The 17,443-nt window shown below is 28.2% G+C and overlaps 1 protein-coding gene across 2 annotated transcripts; it reads left to right on the top strand.

Annotated features, from left to right (window-relative positions):
* The first annotated feature begins 7,674 nt into the window (after nucleotides 1-7,674).
* On the top strand, nucleotides 7,675-12,784 carry LOC110629504 (probable beta-1,3-galactosyltransferase 2). Of its 2 annotated transcripts, none has more exons than XM_021776505.2 (11): nucleotides 7,675-8,145; nucleotides 8,999-9,095; nucleotides 9,179-9,243; nucleotides 9,332-9,543; nucleotides 9,663-9,726; nucleotides 10,014-10,086; nucleotides 10,238-10,358; nucleotides 11,049-11,136; nucleotides 11,231-11,356; nucleotides 11,470-11,579; nucleotides 12,254-12,784. In XM_021776505.2, exons 1-11 carry the CDS (start codon nucleotides 8,048-8,050, stop codon nucleotides 12,400-12,402), a joined length of 1,203 nt encoding a protein of 400 aa, XP_021632197.1. In that variant the 5' UTR covers nucleotides 7,675-8,047; the 3' UTR covers nucleotides 12,403-12,784. The 2 variants fall into 2 exon arrangements, with proteins under 2 accessions (XP_021632197.1, XP_021632196.1); XM_021776504.2 differs by having other exon boundaries at nucleotides 9,170-9,243.
* The last annotated feature ends 4,659 nt before the right edge of the window (nucleotides 12,785-17,443 follow it).

Raw genomic sequence — 17,443 nt, 5'->3', positions numbered from 1 at the left:
CAATCCTGGAAATTTTAATATAACGCATAAATTGAATAATTTAATCTGATTCACATATTTTTTTGTTTGGGGGAGAGGGGGGGGGAAGAAAAAGTTATAAGCCAATCAGGTTTGTCCATAGTAATTCCAGTAAAAAGCTTTAAAAAATTTTAAGTATTAAATTATATCAAATATGATATCGAAATTAAATTGAAAAATAGAGAAATAACTTGTGTGAACTAATTTAGAACCCCTCTGATTAAAAAAAAAAAAAAAATTTAAAACCCCAAGCTGAAGCTGGCCATGGCTTGCTCGACACTGATCTATGTATCTGGATCATTATGCAGTAAATTCTGCAACCCACAAGCCATGCAATATTACCATTTTTATGGGTTGAGTTATATTTATAATTTCGTAAAAAAAAAGTGATATTTATAATATTTTATATTAATATAAGATTTGAGCTTAAAAGATTACATGCTCGAGTTTAACCAACGGTAATCCAACTCAAGGAGCCCACTGCAAAATATATTATCAAGTATAATTATAATTAAGAATTTATATATTTTAAAATCTTCATTTATTTTCATACATAAATAAATAATAACATTTTAATAAAGTTGCTGATTTCATTAAAACTAAAACTTAAACTCGCTGTCTTGGAAAAAAATTTCAGCACCACTAAAATTAAAATTTCTTGTCTAAATTTCTTGATTTTCTAATTAGGATGAAAAATTATAAAAGCGTAATTTCTTTGATTTTCTTAATTTTTAAGATAAATTGAATTTTGAATTGAAATTTTTAGATTAATATAGATAAAACCTAAGTACTAAGACTAAAGAGGCAATAATTAAATTTTAAAAAGATTTCAAATTCTATAAGAAAGCGAAATGAAATAAGAGGGTAAGAAAATTTGTGTTTGAACAGAATAATTCAGTGGTGTAGAAGGCAGAATGAGTTAAAATGGTGGGTTGGGGTCATAGTGTCTCAAAAGGGTGGCCAACGCGGAGATTTGGCTTGAGGGAATTGGCAGAGAGAGCAGATGCACATGGTGCAAAGGGGATATGGCCTAGGATGGGCAACAATGTTGGCATTTATACATATATAGGCCCATTGGAATAATAATATTCATGGCTCCTAGTGCTGATTGTTGAGCTTCCATTAAACTAAAATAAATCAGAAACGTGAGATGGGTCCCAACAAATAAATGATAAGAAATGAATTGTTTACAAGTTGTCATTGATTATAGAGGGAAAGGGGGAATCGACTATCTCCTGGCTGTGGAGTGCATACTCAGCCGTCGAATTCTGTAAAAATAAATTATATTTTTATTATAAATAATTATAAATATGGTGAATAGAATCGAATTAACAACAAACATTTTAATCTTATTTTTTAATAAAAATAAAATATAAAAGTGAGGATTTTAGATTGAAAAAATTTAACTGAATGTAAAAGTAAACTACTTAAGAAGTAAATAACTAAAGGTAAACTAATCAGATTAAAAAAATATCTACCTTCAAAAATATTTTAATGTTAATTTTCAAAATTGATCATAGATGCAAAGATGTCTAAATTAATTTCTAGTCAGCCAATTATTGTTATTGACATAGTCTAATAATCTAGTCTTCCCTTAAATAATAGACGATCAGCTTACTAATTAGCCCCTAATCAACAAATAAAGCACATGATCAGCTTAATGAGATTTAATTTGATAACAACATTAAAAATTAGGAAGATATAATTTTAATCAAGAACCTCACATCAACGTGGCTATGAAATTAGAATATATTATTCCACAACAAAAAATTATTTATCACAAGTATCAAACTCACAAGTAATTACAGACTTAATGAATCTAAATGACTACATGCTATTTATTTAATTGAACAATTGGTCAAATTGTATCACCTAAACAAATAATAATCTCAAGAATAAAGGAAAACATAGAAACCAAAAATAAGGAGAATTAATATTGATTTGATCTCACAATTCTTGTGAATTGCACCACGAAAGTTTCCTAATTAGATAAATAAGATTAGCTGTTGGAGCTCATATAGCAACCAATCGTAAAAATAAAAAGTAAAGTATTCAAAGCTTCAAAAGTTTCCCAAATCAAAGAATCTTTCCTTTTTTTAAAGGGGTAATCCTAAATTAAAGAGAAATAAAAGAAAATCTCTTTAAAAAGAGAAATGACAATCCAAAATTTCATATTCTTTCTATAATCGTTTCTTCTTAAACTGGTTTCAGCAATCTAATAGAGAATCAAATCTAAAAATCCCATAATATTGCATAAGCCGTGCTTCAGGTCTGTGTATGCCTTGCCACTGTATGGCTTGCTTGCTTCTCAATAAATCTTGTCTGCGACATCAACAAGCCCATCATGATAAAGCTATATCTTCACAAAAACATTTATTGATCTTCACCTTAAACTTCCCTTTGTGTAGCTTTGGCCCATAAGCTTGATTAGGCTCTCTAAGCCTATGACGATTGTAACTGCTGCACCAAATCTGTCCCATATGATTTGAAGCATGTCCCAAGTGTATTTGGATCATATGAATATAATTTTGAATTACTTTTAGACCCATTTGAATGATATAAGGTTGTTTCACACCATTGTTGGAAATTTACCCTATTGGATCTGTATCACTAATACCTGGAAGGTTGGCTTAGCATATACCCGCCTTGCGACTTATCATTAGATGCCTTAGAATCTTTTTGTGATGTGGGACTGACATCCGGTCGTCTGGCCTAGCGTATACCCACCTTGTGGCATGACATTTAATACTTTAGAAATTTCTCAAAACTAACACCTGCCTGGCATTATATACCTTATTATGCAAGACCCATGCCCAACGGAGTTGCGGTCTTTGATGAATATTTATCTTCACAGTTCTACGCTCATATTTATATACGAGATCCATGCCTAACAGAGCTGCGGTCTTTTATGAATGTTTATTTCCACGGTCTTATGCCTAGTTTATATGCGAGACCCATGCCCAATAGAGCAACAACTCATGAATTATCAACCATTTTGAGAGATAAAAGAGAGATTTCTTTTTAAGAGAGAAATAGTAAGAAGCCGATTGTAATTCAAATGAACTGAGAGGATTCAATAAATTTTTCAGTAATGGAACCAAATGATGTTGTAGAGATTAGATTGACTTAGATTGATGATGTAGTCGGAACAGAGCTGTACTGTGATTGACTAAACCTGTAAGAAAAATAATGCGAAGTGGTGGGTGTCCACGGCAGCCACTCTGACACTCAAGTCAATAAGTTAAGTTGAAGAGAAGAGCGAGTATAATCTTTAGAATTTAGAGTATTGGTGAGAGAGAATATCGTATCTTTACTTTTGTGATCGTTCTCCTTTTATACTGTTAAAAAGTAGAGATAAATATAACATTTTCTGATAATTCGATGATGATGTGGTTGGCTCGTTGGTAAAGGATCTTTATTGACTAATTGATCGAGAATCCCATGATCGAAGGCGTAAAGGGAATTTACTGAATTGTTGTTGTCCTCACTCTGAAGTTAAGAGGGCGAGTTTTATTCGTCCTAAGGTCAACCTGTCCTGAAGTGCCCAGATCTTCCTTTTTACGAGTGGGCCTACACACTATTTTATTATATTCTTACTATATGGCCCGGTCTTATGCGGACAAACTGCCTATTTTGAGCGAGTGTCATGTAGTATTAGATAGATTATAAATAGATTATAGATTATAAATAATTTTATTATAATAGACAAAATAATTGCTTAATTTAATGATAATTTTTTCAAAAAAAATTTTGTTAATTATTTTTTTAAAGAAATAGATTTATCTTGCGAAATTAAATATTTTATTTTAAAACTTTACAAAAAGTAAAAGTTGTATTTAAAAAAAAATCTGAATTATAATAAAAAAATATAACTAAAAGATGTGAAGTACAAATATAATAATTAAAACTTATATAAAATCTACAATTAAAACTACAACCTTAACTCCATTTAAAAAAAAAAAAAACTACAACCGTAACTTAAAATATAAGATTTTAAGTACCCATCTATATTTTATTGAAAATTTAAATTATATTTGCAATTAAAATTTATTATTTTTAACTAAATCTAATCTATATAGAATTTTAACTAAAATTATCTACTTAATAAAATTATTATTTTTAATTAAATTTAATTCACATTTTTAACTAAAATTATCTATTAAAACAATTTTATCAACAAAACTTTAAGGATATTTAAGTAACAGGATATAATAATTATTATAATTATTTTATTTTATTTTATTTTTTAAATATTTAAATAATATTAAAGTTAGTAACATTTTAAATTAGAATAATTTTTAAAATTAAAATAATTTCTTTCGAATGTTATCTTAAAAATAGAAACTAGAGAGAAAAATGATAAGATAAAGGTAAGGTAGCTTTTTCACTGAGTTGATGTGCTGCTCCTCTCTTCAAGGACCACTGCCTCGCCCAATCTAACCATCAAAGTGGAAAGAAGAATCTCTTACTCTTCAATCCCCTTTTAAAGTGCCACAAATGCGCCTAAACTAGATAATGTAGAGACAAACACTACAAACTAACACTATTCGGTTCAAATTGAAAAAAATGATCAGAATCGAATTAATTTAAAAATTCAGTTTGATTTTTTTATTTATTTCGATTCGGTTTAATTTTTAATTTTAAAATTTTTTATTATTTCAATTCAGTTCAATTTTGATAAAAAAAAATTAAAAAAATTAAACCGAACTGATTAATGATAATAATATATTATCTTTAATAATATAGAGAAATTATATCACTTGTAAACTCCAGGTATGGATATTTTATTACTATTATAAGTCTTGTAAAATATTATTTCAAATTGAATCAGAATTCATTTCATAAAAAAATATTCAAAATTTAATCAACAAATCATTTATAAGGTAGGGTTTTTGCAAATATATAATTCAATCAAATATTATTTGGATAGATTTGAATAATATGCAATAAAGTTTGGATTAAAAAAAAATTGAGTTAAGATTAAATTTTATGTATAGGGAATTTGTTATTCAAATCAGATTATATACATAATTAATTAAAGATATTTTATATATTTTTATAAAAGCATTTTGAAGTTATTTGCACATTTTATGCATTATTTAGATAGAATTTAAATATTTTATTTGATTACTAAAATTTTGAAATATAAATTAATTTTTAAATTAAATTTTTATAAATTATTTAATTAAAATTTATAAAATTAAACGGATAAGAAAATTTAAATAAAAAAAATGCAACATGATATATTTCAGATGTATTTCCTCAAACTGAATTTTAGAATTATTGGACAAAGTAATTGGATACACTCGTTTATCGTATTTTACAAAATTAAATCAAGTATGAAATTACTAAGGCATCTTCTATAATTACTTTATATTTTATTATTTAACCATTTTTATTTTTAACTATTAAAATATATGGAGCAGTCACTTTTAATTTTAGTTTATTTTCAAAATTTACCTGAAAATTTTTGAAAAAAGATGTTTAATTTTTTTTTAAAAAAATTATATTCGATGAATCTAGTCAAACAAGATTGGTAAAAAATATGTTTAATAAAATTTAGAGGATAAAAATTTAAAAAAAATGCGTATAACGAAATAAGAAAATTTATAATTAACCTTAAATATAAAAAATATAAAAAAAATCAAGTCGATTCAAATTTTAAAATACTTAATTTTAATTTGTTAAAATTTTTAAAACTCAAATTTTATTCATTTCATATTCTAATTGAATATTAATAAATTCAAATTTGATTTAATAAATAAATTTAAATGAGTCAAGTTTTTATTAAATCTAATTTCGAATAGTTTATAATGATTTAATTTTTTTATAATTATAATAAATTTTAATTTAAAATTAAATAATACTAATTAAATGAATATATAAATAAATTAAACCGTAAATATATTAAAAAATAAACTCTTAAATTTTAAAAATATCTACTAGCTCGCAAGTTATAAGAGTTTTACTTTAGAAAATTTGGGTTTCACTTTTGAAAATTTGTATAGATTTTGAGTTTAAATTTCTTTGTAATATTAAATTTAACTTGTTTAATGAATGAATTTGGTAATCAATTTGAAAACGAGTTGATTTCATAAATTTTAATGAATGAAATACCGTTGAAATTCATATTCGACTCGTTTAATAAAAAAGTCTAAAAATTAAATTTGGATTTAACTTATTTAGAAATTGAATTGAGTTTGATTAAGTTTTTATCAAAATTAATGTTGAATAGTTAATGAATAATTTAGTTTATTTATAATTAAAAAAATACAATTTTATATAAATATTATTAAATACATAAATAAATTATATAAATATTATTAAATACATAAATAAGGAGATGGTCACAAGTACACCAACAAACGTTTTAAAGTATGAATTAAGATAGAATATATATATATATATATATATATATATATATATATATATATACTCTTATGTGAAAAAAAAATCATATGAATTTAATTTAATTTTTTTTATTTGAAATGAAAATTTAAATTTTTTAAGTTTAAAAATTTTTATTTTTATTTAAATTATTTTTATGGTAAAATAAATCGTTATAAACCAAAGGATGGCGTGAGCAGGTTCAGATGCATGAAATAGAGGAGTGCAATGGATGTATTAGAGGATTTTTATTTTTTATTTTTTTTTATAATTATACTTACTATTATGCTTGTATTGAGTTATCCTCCAAAAAATAAATTATTTTAAAAATATTTATTTTATGTGCGAGATTTAAATTTTCGATTTCATTTAAAAAATAAAAGTATACACTCATAAATTTAATTCGGTGATAAATATATTTTAATAAATGAGATTTTAAATTTTATTTTTTTAATTTTTATTTAAAAAAAGTGAATATCTAATAGTGAGTAATGAATAAAATTATGAATAAAGACGTTAGATGGAGAATCTACGTAGCATATAACGGACATAAAATGAAATAACGCCATTTAAAATAATTTAATCGTGTCTAATGCAAGGGGCCAAACATAACAATGGATGAGTTAGTAGGAATTTTTTATTTTTTGTAAAAGTTCAATTATTCTTTTTTGAAAAGTAGAATTCAGATATATTTACATAGTAAGAATGTATTGTTCAGGAGAAAAGAATAATCTCTCCGTATATATAATAAATAATAAAAAAAATTATTTTTCAATCTTTATAAATCTCATTGATATTTTTTATTTTTAAAAATATATTTATAATATTTTAAAAATTCTTTTAATTCAAATTAATATTTTATTATTTAATTTTATAATTTCAAAAAATTTATTAATTTTTAATTTCATAAAAAATTTATTAATTAATTTTTTCATATAGATAATATTTTAATTTTTTATAATATTTAATAATTAAAATTAATAAAATTATTAATTAATAAATTTTTTAAAATATAAAAATATTTTAATATATTTTTTAAAATCGAAATACGTTTTTATCGTATTAAATAATAAGTTTTCTAATAATAATAATAAGCTGCAAATTGCAAAACCATGGGGGAACATTATTGTCAGTGTGGTAGATTGTGCTGCTGTGAGGTTTTTAAATGAGGAACGTCTGACAAGGATGGTTTGGTAAATTCGGTACAAGAACAGAGCCCACTCTTCTTTTTTTTTTTTTTTTTAACAGAGCTGTTAGTCGTGGGTCATCTCACTTCTGTTCAACATCCCTTGCCTGCAAAGCAGAGAGGTTATTTTTTTTCCTCCTTCAGTTCCCTCTCTCCCCTCAATGGAAAGAGAACAAACTACAAAATAATAAGTATAAAGAAACTAACAAAAACACCACTTCTGTGCATTTCTCTTGTCATGCACATCTCTTGTCTCAAATCTTGTGCATGTACTCTCTTCAAATTCATCTCTCTTCTTGCTAAAAACATTTCCAACTCCTTTAAACTCAATCTGTCTCTTTCTAGGCATCTCCGATTGAGCTCCTGTTCTATCATCAGCAGATGGGTTTTCAGTTTAGATAGCTGTTGCCTTACGAGTGGAGAAGAAGAATTTGAAGTGAAAAATAATAAAAGAAGATGACTTTGAAGAGTAGAGGAGCAAGTTTTGTATCACAGAAATGGACCCTTTTCATTTGCTTGTGTTGCTTCTGTGCTGGAATGCTCTTCACTGATAGGTAATATTTGTCTGCTTTATATGATTTTTTTTTCAGCTGGCAATATCCTTCGGCTGGTAATTTAGTTAACAGGATTTTGATTCAATTCAGGCGAGTTTATGCTTGTTTCTCAATGAGTGCAAGTTAATTTCTCAAACTCTGAGTCTTTAGCAGAGTATCAGGATAGTATTCCTTTTCGAGATCTGTGTATTTAGCTGATTCTTTATTGTATGGACATGTATGAACTGGTTTTCTAGGCAAATGGGTTATTAATCAAATGGGTTCCTTTTAAATTATCTGGATACTTATTATGTAAAATATATTTTCAGACTTGTATTTCTTGGTCTCAGATGGATCCATATTGAGATTGTGTGGAGGAAGCTAACCATTCAAAGTTTGTGGTTTTAATTTTCTTTTTTTTTTTTTCATTGCTCCTTTGAGATTATGTTTTGTTGGCAAGTCAATTCAAGTCTTAACAACAATTTGCAGCCTTCTTTCAATGCTATCTTAAGTCGTATTCAATAAATGCTTTGTCATAGTTTACCTTATGTCTTATTTAATAAATGCTTTGTCATAGTTTTTCTAACTGGTTTGTGATTTTACTGAGGTGGTGGTTTCAAGTGCTGTTTATATGTTGGAACCATGCACATGAAGAATGACCTATACTCATTAAACCAGCTTCCCCATTAATTTATGGGGATACCTCTCATTCATTCACTGCCATAATTTTTATTCTATATATATAGCAATGGTTACTGGAAGTCCCCACTGCTTTTTCCTTAAACAAATTTAATTGTGATCAGAATTTCTTTAAGGGTTCCTGTTCTTGGCATTTAGGCTATAATGACATGCTAATGAGGTAAAATGGTGATAGGATGTGGAAAGTTCCAGAGTCAAAAGGCATCACAAGGACAACTGCAATGGATGCTGAAAAACTAAAGTTGGTTTCAGAGGGTTGTGGATTTAGAACTGTGGGTATCTACATCATTATTTCTATTCTGTATCTCATTCAAATGGCTTGTTGTAATTTGATCTGGTCCTTTAGTTGCAACAGAAAGAAGTGAGGCGCGACTCTAAGGATATAATCGGGGAAGTGTATAAAACTCATAATGCCATACAGTGAGTAGAGCTTATGCTCACAAATTGTAGATTCTGGTACTATTTTTAACATCTTGGTATGAATCTTATCATGGCATGTGGAATGTAGGACATTAGATAAGACGATTTCAAATTTAGAGATGGAATTAGCTGCTGCAAGGGCAGCACAGGAGTCCATGCTCAGTGGATCTCCAGTATCAGAGGACTTAAAGGAGACTGGATCGTCTGCGAAGATAAGGTATTTGATGGTTGTTGGAGTTAATACTGCTTTCAGCAGCAGGAAAAGAAGAGACTCAGTTCGTGCAACATGGATGCCACAAGGTTCTCGAATTATTCCTTTTTTTTTTTCTTTCCTTTTTGTCTTCAATATCGATGCTATTTTTGATGTTAGAATTTCTTTTTTGCTGATGATTGGTTTATTTGGAAAACATTGAAACTAGGTGAAAAAAGGAAGAAACTGGAAGAAGAGAAGGGTATCATTGTTCGCTTTGTCATTGGTCATAGGTGACGGTTCTAATCTCATTTTATGACTTGAAGAAGTGGGTGTGCAATTTTATAGCTTTTTGTTGTTTGTAGCTTGTGAGATGAGTTTATTAATCTTATGTTACTTCTGGGATCTGGATTTTGAGAATTATGTTCTAACTTTTCTTCAATGGAACATGGTGTGACATCTCATATGCTTTCATTCTTTACTTTTCTCTCTAGAGTTGCGACGTACATAACTGAGAACTAATAGTCAACAATAATGCAATGTTCTAACTTAAAACTTTTCTTTTTTTAATACCATCTAGTTCCACATCAGGAGGCATTTTGGATAGAGCAATTGAAGCAGAGGATAGAAAGCATGGAGATTTCTTAAGGCTGGTAAGGCTTTTAGTTTCATTTTGTTCCATTTTCTATCTTATTCCTTATATGCTCACTTCAGTTCACAAAAAAGAAGAGAGAAAAAAAAAAAGAAGTTTTGGAAAGGAAAATCCAATGAGTTTTCCTGTTTGTGATGCAATCTTGTGACCAGGACCATGTTGAAGGGTACCTTGAATTGTCTGCAAAAACAAAGATATATTTTGCGACTGCTGTTGCTTTATGGGATGCAGATTTCTATGTCAAAGTTGATGATGATGTCCATGTAAACATAGGTAAGACAATATATGATTTATGATAGTCTTTGTGTGATTGGGATACTAATTAGTGAAGACATATTAAATTCTCACATTCATTTGAATTCTTTCAAAATTATACTCAATTTTAACTTTCTTTAAAATGAAAATTTATTAACTTAAAAAAATTGAATTCTTTCATTCTAAACACTAGAAATGTTACAAATGCAATTGTTATCAAAGAAATCAATAGAATTGAATTCTTGCCAAATTCTTTATTTCAAACGTTGGGATACAATTTTATGCATTCTTCTTCTCTTGAACTAGCTTTTTAGGGTAAATTAGACCCGACTCATTTTCTTAATATGGTATCGTATAACCTCTCCGTCTAGCATAAGGCCTCCTATTCCTATATATGTTTAGCGCTCCAAATGTTTCGCTCTGAGCATGAGAGGTGTGTTTAAATTTCCATATTTGTTTAGGATTTGGATAATATTCCTCTTATAAGTTTTTAGACCCTCCTCTTCCTTTGAGCTAAACTTTTGGGATTGAGAAACAAAAATCAATAGGAAAGACTTAATATCATTTATATGTGTATTTTTATCTTATGAAAAATTTAGGTTCTTTCAATTTCAAGCCTCTACCTTACAATAGTTAACATGAATGATCTTTATGTTGTTGTTCATGCTAGTCTAAATGCCAAGTCTGTTTCATTGCAACTTGATGCAGCAACACTCGGAGAAACTCTAGTTAGACACCAAAAAAAACCGCGGGTATATGTAGGATGCATGAAATCTGGTCCTGTTCTCAGTCAAAAGTAAGTGAAAAGTTTTCTTGGGTTTAATTTGTGAGAAGAATTTTGGCAAAAGCAACTGACTATTAGATTCTTAACTGCTCCTTTTGTTTCACAGGGGAGTAAGATACCATGAACCTGAGTATTGGAAATTCGGCGAGGCAGGAAACAAGTACTTCCGCCATGCTACTGGACAGCTATATGCCATTTCAAAAGATTTGGCTACGTACATTTCAATAAACCGGTGAGTTCCATTTCATTTGAATGTAAGATGGAAGCTTGAGAGTGGATCTGATAGTCTGCCTGTTTGGTTGTTTGTTCTTGTGTTGTGATGATCGCTAATGTGGATTGTCTCAGGCATGTTCTTCACAAGTATGCTAATGAGGATGTCTCATTGGGATCTTGGTTTATTGGTCTCGATGTGGAGCACATCGATGACCGGAGACTATGTTGTGGCACCCCACCAGGTATATTTACAGTTTAACAGAAAGCTTGAATCTTTCATAACACTATACGGTTATTCAACACGAGGCGCCTCCACCCATCTTCTTCTTCTTCTTCATTACTTGGCACCTATTGTTACTCTCTTGCTGAAGAATACTTGTTGACATGCCAGACACAAGCAAGGGATGAGATTATATCGTATCCATTTTAATACCTGCAAAAATTATACCTCACACCAGAAATTGAAATTGACTGAATATCTCATTGATGTGATTATTTATTCTTTTAATTTTTTTTAGTGGAAGGTCAGGAGGAGTTATCATGCAGTCTTTAAGGCATTTTACACAAACCTAATATGGTTCCTCCTTACACATCAATGATTTCAAGATAGGTCTTCTGATGGGTCCCATTGATGCTTTCACCATAAAATTAAGAATACTAATTCTGGAAACTGGCAATTATCTTAGTGACTTATCATTTGAATTTACATGCTATCTTATCCTAAAATTTTTCCTTAAGACATTATTTTTAGTGCTTCTTGTGGGTCAATTTTTTATTCTTTTTAGTAATTTCTAGCTTTTCAAATTCGTATATCTAATTGATATGATTGTCAAACTGGTAATGACTTTGATGAGAGTCCAAGTTAAGAGTAAATCAGTGGTCCTTCAATGGGTATATTCTTTTGCAATTACTGCAGATTGTGAGTGGAAGGAGCAGGCCGGTAACATCTGTGTTGCTTCATTTGACTGGAGCTGCAGTGGGATCTGCAGGTCTGCTGATAGGATTAAAGAGGTTCATCGGCGGTGCGGGGAAGGTGAGAAAGCTTTATGGAGTGCAACATTCTGAAACAACCCAAGAGATATCTTCCCAACTCAGGAGGAGAACGAGCTAGTATTAATGATCGAGGCGTGCGAGTCTTTTTCTATATTTTCTGCCATTGCTACAGAAATAGGTCTAGAGAAAGTGTGTATGTGAGTGAGTGCGTGCATGCTTGCACGTCTCCGTGCATAAGCCGGAGAGAGGGCGAGGAACGGAGAGGGGTTGCTATGCAGAAGTTTTCGTTTTAGTGAAGAAAATAGACCACATTAGCAGCCAGGAAAAAGAGGCAAGAGACTGTCACTATTCAACCATTCAACGTTCTTTTGATATGGCTTGGAGAGCCACTTTGTAAGTTGCATTTTCCACGGCTATCAAGCTCGCAATAAAATATAAGTCCTTTTTGGTGGCATTTTCTTCCCTGCTCCTATTATTTCGACTTGTCCTTTTTCTGCAATTTTATTTGTTTTTAATCCATGGAAATTGATGGATCTTACCAAAGGGCTTGTTCAGTCTTTGGCAAGCGCCGTCTCTGAATTGGTTCCTCCTTTTTGAAGCGTTTGGCTCCATCATTTTACGGATACTGTATTATCTTCATCTTGCAAAAGTGCTGACATGTTATCTTAACTCAAGCTCCTCAAGCTGCTATTTGGTTTGCTTGATTTTTAAAATACATTTTTCTTCTTACTATTTTTTTGATCTATCAATTATTATAAAAATTAAAAAATGCCAAGAACTACTACACATAAAAAAATATTCTCTCTCTAATTCTCTCTATCAAATTGGATAAATTTTAAATTTTAAAACGTGATGCCAAAATTAAAAGTTTAAAATTAGAACTAAAACCGTATAAAAATCAATTTTTTTTTCTTGCTATTAGCCTTTTAAATTATAAATACATAAACAATGTCAGAATAATTAATTGTAAAAATAAAAATAATTTAAAGTTTCTAATGAATTAGAAATTTTTGATTCTTATAGTAGCATATTTTTAAAATTTGTATGCATACACAAACTTTTAGTTGTTTTATTCATTATTGAAATCATTTTTTTTCCTTTAAACCAAAAAGTATGGTAAAAAAGTTATTTAACATTGTTATTATTATAAATAATACAATCATATATGTTCATAATTTAATTTAATTATTATAAAAATTATAATTTAAATTAAAAATAAGATATATGTAGAAATTTTGATAAAATAATTTTATTATATTAATATTAAAAAATTTCATATTACTCAAGATTGAATTAGAATTCTAACTCTTTTTAATTATTTAACCACATATTATATCTCCATATATATCATAATCGAATTAATATTATTTTATTAAAGAGGCTATTTAAATTTTTAGTATTTTATATTTTTGAAAACATATTTTTAAAATATTTGTGAGATTAATGTATTGATTATTTTTATTGATTTATTCATTAAAATAATTGTTATTACATTAAAATAAGTTTGGATAAAAAAAATTCTATGCATTTTTCTTATAGTCTTTTTTTTTTCCTTTTTTATTATTTTTTTCAAATTTAATAATTCTTTTAATACCAATACTCATAACTCATTTAAAGTCTTGATGCAATAAGATTTTTAAAACTAATAATTTCCTATTCTATTTTTTATAAATAAGTCAATTTTAATAACCGATTAAATTTAGTCTTTATATTGTAATTTTACTAAATTATTTGGGTATTTTTGACAATATATTTATATTCTCCCTCTTTTATATTTTTATATATACTTGAATAATTTTTTAATCATTTTAGCAAGACCAAATATTTTACACATTAATTGTGCTATTAATATTAATTTAATATTAATTTGACATTAAGGTGACTAATGAAAAAGAAAATTACATCATCAATTATTTATGAGGTGGTGATTAAATCCCATACATAAATAGAACAACAAATTTTATTTTTAAGTATAGTAAATGGTTTAAAAAATCCATAATTTTTAAATTTCAAATTTTATTTTAGGTTCTCACTTGTATAATTTTTAGGAATAATATCAATAAAAATTTCAAACTATACATTTTTTTTATAATTATATCCTTAACTTTTTATTTTTAAGAAAAATATCCTATATTAACAATATTTTTATAATTGTACATCTATTCATATTCCCATAAAAAATTAATAGAGAAATATATTTTTAACATAAAAAATCTCTAAATTAATGAAAAAACCCTAATTATATAATTTTTGTCACGTGATTAAACCTCTAATATTTAGTCCAAGGCAAGTAACAAAAATGCATATAGATGGGATAACTCATTTAGGGTTTTTCTTTGTTAATATTGAAGTTTCTTATGCTAAATTAGTTTTTAACGGAAATATAAACGAATGGTATAATTGTAAAAAAAAATTATTAGTATAAAATATCTTTATCAAAAAAAAAATTAAGTGTATAATTGTAAAAAAGTACAAAGTTCAGAATTTTTATGGACATTTCCTCTAATTTTTATGAAATAAATCTATTAGTACACTAAAGAAAAAAGAATAAGAAAATAAAATGATACACATGTTTTTATTTGAATCATTATTTTTATTATAGAAATAGAAAAAGGGAGGATCTAACTTAGATCCTCACAAATGCACCATATGCAGCTTATTACACTATGCATGTAAGCATATTTAATAAGGATATATCCATCTTATTCATATATACCAAGTCACTAGTATTTCAAGCGATCTAATTTTCTTTCAATAAGGGATGGAGTTTTCTTAAGACAATCACAAATATGATCGTTAGAACAGTAACAATTTCCACTACACAAGCATTTGTTGAGACAATCTGTATTTGTAGTGCACCGAACACCTGATTTAGCAGCAACCTGCAGATGCAAATCGTCTATATATACAAGTTAATATTTTCACGATGAGTAAAATGAAGATTTATTATTAATTATTATGATTATTATTATTATTATGAGAGATATAGACAAAAGATACTTACAAGATGGAAGGATTATTAGTACCATAGCAACCATAAAAGCTAGTAGCTTAATTACTGAAGAATTAGATGCCATATGATATTTTAGATTGACAAAAAAGAAGTACGTATTAATCCTCATAAGAGTTTGGCTATATATAGGAATATGAATTCAAAATTGGTAATACATATGTCATGAATGGTAAATTATTTAAAAATTTAATTTTCATATGGGATGGATATCTTTCCAATTATATCAAATGCATAATTGGTAATACATGTGGAATGGATTAACTTTGGCAAGAATATCTAGCTTTTTAGCTTTTGGCGGAGAAAAGATATAGAACATTACCATATATAGTTACATTGATTATTTTTTCATTTTAGATTTTATCTAGTAATTAAAACGGCTTTGGTTTATTTCATAAAATGAAATCAGTAATCAAATAGCTTATAATATTTTAGTAAAGAATTTAGTACATCGTATATTGTTTCCCGGTTGATTAATTTTAATTTTATTATATTAATATATATTACTTTTATGTCTTTTTAAAAAATATTGTGAAAATCAATTAATAGACAATGAATTTCCAACTAATAAACAAGTAGCAAACGTTCTACATATTGCAACTGTAATTCAACCATGAGTTATAATTATAAAACTTCTAGCTATATGATCACATATTAAGTTTTAAATAAAAAATTTTAAATTAATGTGTTCACCTAGTTATAAAAATGAAAATTATAAATGCTTAATGATATTGTTGGAACTAAAATTATGATGTGGTCGGACCAGAACTATGTTGTGATTCGCCAGACCTGCGAGAAAGAGAAAGTGAGGTGATTGGTGTTGTAACGACTCAGAAACCAGACCGCTACCGGCGCTAGGATCCAGATCGGCATAAGGCCGCTGGGACCTGTAGCAAGCCTTACATACATTCTGTATACCTGTTAAATCCTATACATGATCTAACATAACCATAAAACATTAAACTTTTTCTTTCATTTACCAAGCTTAACCTGTGCATGCACAACTCATAACCATAAAACCCCACACTGGAGCCCTCATCAAATGCTCCAATGGGGTAATATAACATATTTTAAGCTTGGATTACATAAGCATCATTAAACATTTCATAAACATCATTGCATTACATTTCTGTACTATACGTTACATTACATCATTTTCATGTCCACATCTAACTATTACATAAAACATGACTTCTTATTCTTGCTGACCTCCTGATCCTATCCCGTACCTGCAACCTGAGAAATTAAGGGAATTGGGTGAGCTACTAGAGCCCAGTGAGCAGAATAATAAAACATTATATTTAAAGTTCATGCTTTCATGGAATGCATCATATCACAAACAAATCACCTTAAAGATGAACTTGTCACCAATAGCTCTCTACATTTCCATTAGTGCTAGAACGTAGAATGGGTCCTGGTCTTTCTCTTACATAATATATCATAACATTCCAAGGTGCCAGGAACGTAGAATGGGTCTTCCTGGACTTCCGTACCATGTCATCATCATATCATATTGTCACATCCAATCCCCAAACTGTAGAGACTGATATGACCCGGAAAACTGACAGAACTTCCCCTGATATTTATACATATAAAAATATGTAACCTGCTATAATTCCAAATTATAAAACATATAGGAGAGAAAACTGAAAGCTGGACTAGTCAATCCATAATACATTTACAACAACACAATACCTTCTTCATTGGGCTATACAATCTATACATGATCTAACAAAATTACAAAAAGAAATAACAAAAGACCTAAGATTGGTCCGACCTCCTCTAGGCTCTGAGTGGACGATGTGGAAGGAAGGATAAACTAGGAGATGAGGACTGCTGAGCGGATCACCAAAAAGGAACTGAAATATTAAAAGAAATATAAGGGGTGAGTACAACATACTCAGTGAGCGGATAAATAAATAACAAAGGGGAAAAGATAAGTTTAGGTACTTAATAGTACCAAATATTTAGCTAAAATAAGTCAGCTGAATAAATACAATTTAATTCCATCAATATAAAATAAACTGTGAAAAATAGAATCCGCATACACTCCTAATATGTTCCCTGTAGATAATGATGGCATCTCAGGTATAATAAAATAAT

The sequence above is a fragment of the Manihot esculenta genome, chromosome 13 (genome assembly GCF_001659605.2).
Source record: "Manihot esculenta cultivar AM560-2 chromosome 13, M.esculenta_v8, whole genome shotgun sequence".
Classification (NCBI taxonomy): Eukaryota; Viridiplantae; Streptophyta; class Magnoliopsida; order Malpighiales; family Euphorbiaceae; genus Manihot; species Manihot esculenta.
This window is presented reverse-complemented; position numbering and strand designations above follow the sequence as displayed.

Excerpts from the sequence above, each read along its gene's own strand:
- LOC110629504 (XM_021776504.2), top strand. The coding sequence starts at position 8,048 with ATGACTTTGAAGAGTAGAGGAGCAAGTTTTGTATCACAGAAATGGACC. Across the intron at positions 9,544-9,662 it reads TGCAACATGGATGCCACAAG|GTGAAAAAAGGAAGAAACTG; the intron begins GTTCTCGAATTA and ends CATTGAAACTAG. Across the intron at positions 11,137-11,230 it reads GGTCCTGTTCTCAGTCAAAA|GGGAGTAAGATACCATGAAC; the intron begins GTAAGTGAAAAG and ends TTTGTTTCACAG.